The following is a 1,234-nucleotide window of genomic DNA, read 5'->3' as shown; positions in this document are numbered from 1 at the left end:
GTGTGGCGGTATCGGATCGGCCAGTTACCACTGTGAAGTAAATCATCCGATACCGTAATTTCGTCCAGTATCGGCCCGATACCGATACCCAGTATCGGATCGGCGCATCTCTAGTTTATACATAGACTAATAACACAAATCTTTTTAATGTGTTGTATTTTTTATTAATAAGGATTACATTACGAATGTAAATAGTCCTTGAAAATTACACCATCACTATAGTGAAGTACAACCAAGCTGTTTTTGCACTAATCTAAATGATGTGTAGAAGTTGATTGCTATTTATTTCTAGAACTTTCTTTGATTTAAAATACAAAGCAGTTAAATGTATATTTCTGTCTCTAAAATGAACAGTTCTGCAGTGCTTCTGTGAAGTTTGAACTGGAATTTGCCTTGTTTCAGACTTACCTTCTAAGTCTACCGTCTTATTTTAGACCAATTTGGACTTTGCATTAGATGAGCTTTTGGAAAAGGATTTTGTTTTGGACTTTGTGTTGAAATGGTTTCGGACTGGTTTTAGACCAGCTTGTGACCTTGAACTTGTCTTAGAGCAGTGTTAAACTGGCTTCAGATTTTGTTTAGGACCATTTATAGGTTAGTTCTAAGCTGCTTTGAAATGTTTTGCACTTGCTTTTGCTCTTGTTTTCGACCAGTGTCAGATTTTACCAGTCCAGGTATTGTTTTAACCCTGTGTTTCTGTCATGGTGGCAAATCTGGTCCTAGAGACACCTGCTGTCACAATAACTATTATAAATGTGGATTTGAGCACATTGGCAGCTGCTACGTGTGTTTTTCTATCTGGGAACAGAATTTGTCCACACTAGAGCATCACAACTGTGCAAGATACAGTCATAAAACTGTACATGTGTGCACTTGGGATTAAATGCAAAGATAGGTGTTTTGATTCATGAGGACTGAGTAGTTGTGTATCTAGACATCACCTTACAAGCATGACTGAAACTTTGTGTAGAAGCACAGCTACTCTGTTTGAAATGAAAATGCTAACTCACTGGATGCTCTATTCTCATCTACAGTTGGAGCATCATCCTGGTTTGACCACATCAGGGTGTGGCACTCAAACAAAGACAACTACAACATCCTCTTCCTCACCTATGAGGACATGGTTTTGGTGAGATGTTTTTCCCCCTCTCAAGTTGTTCAGTTAAAATTCTTCCAGTCAGTTATTTATAAGAGTCTAAGGTCTCTTCTGTGTTGGTTTTGTTTTAGGACCTGA

General features: G+C 38.2%; 1 protein-coding gene across 1 annotated transcript in view; it reads left to right on the top strand.

The window, feature by feature from the left end:
* LOC103375561 (amine sulfotransferase-like) overlaps positions 1-1,129 on the top strand; it is a gene marked incomplete at its 3' end in the record, with an annotated part of 7,022 nt that extends 5,893 nt beyond the window's left edge. Inside the window, exon 4 of the mRNA XM_008305870.1 lies at positions 1,035-1,129. Coding sequence (XP_008304092.1) covers positions 1,035-1,129 — 95 coding nt within the window. The remainder of the gene's footprint in view (positions 1-1,034) is intronic.
* Positions 1,130-1,234: the final 105 nt, after the last annotated feature.

The sequence above is a fragment of the Stegastes partitus genome, unplaced genomic scaffold (assembly GCF_000690725.1).
Source record: "Stegastes partitus isolate 25-593 unplaced genomic scaffold, Stegastes_partitus-1.0.2 Scaffold2666, whole genome shotgun sequence".
In the NCBI taxonomy this organism is placed as follows: domain Eukaryota; kingdom Metazoa; phylum Chordata; class Actinopteri; family Pomacentridae; genus Stegastes; species Stegastes partitus.
The sequence above is the reverse complement of the archived record's forward strand: the minus strand, read 5'-3'. Positions and strand labels throughout refer to the sequence as shown.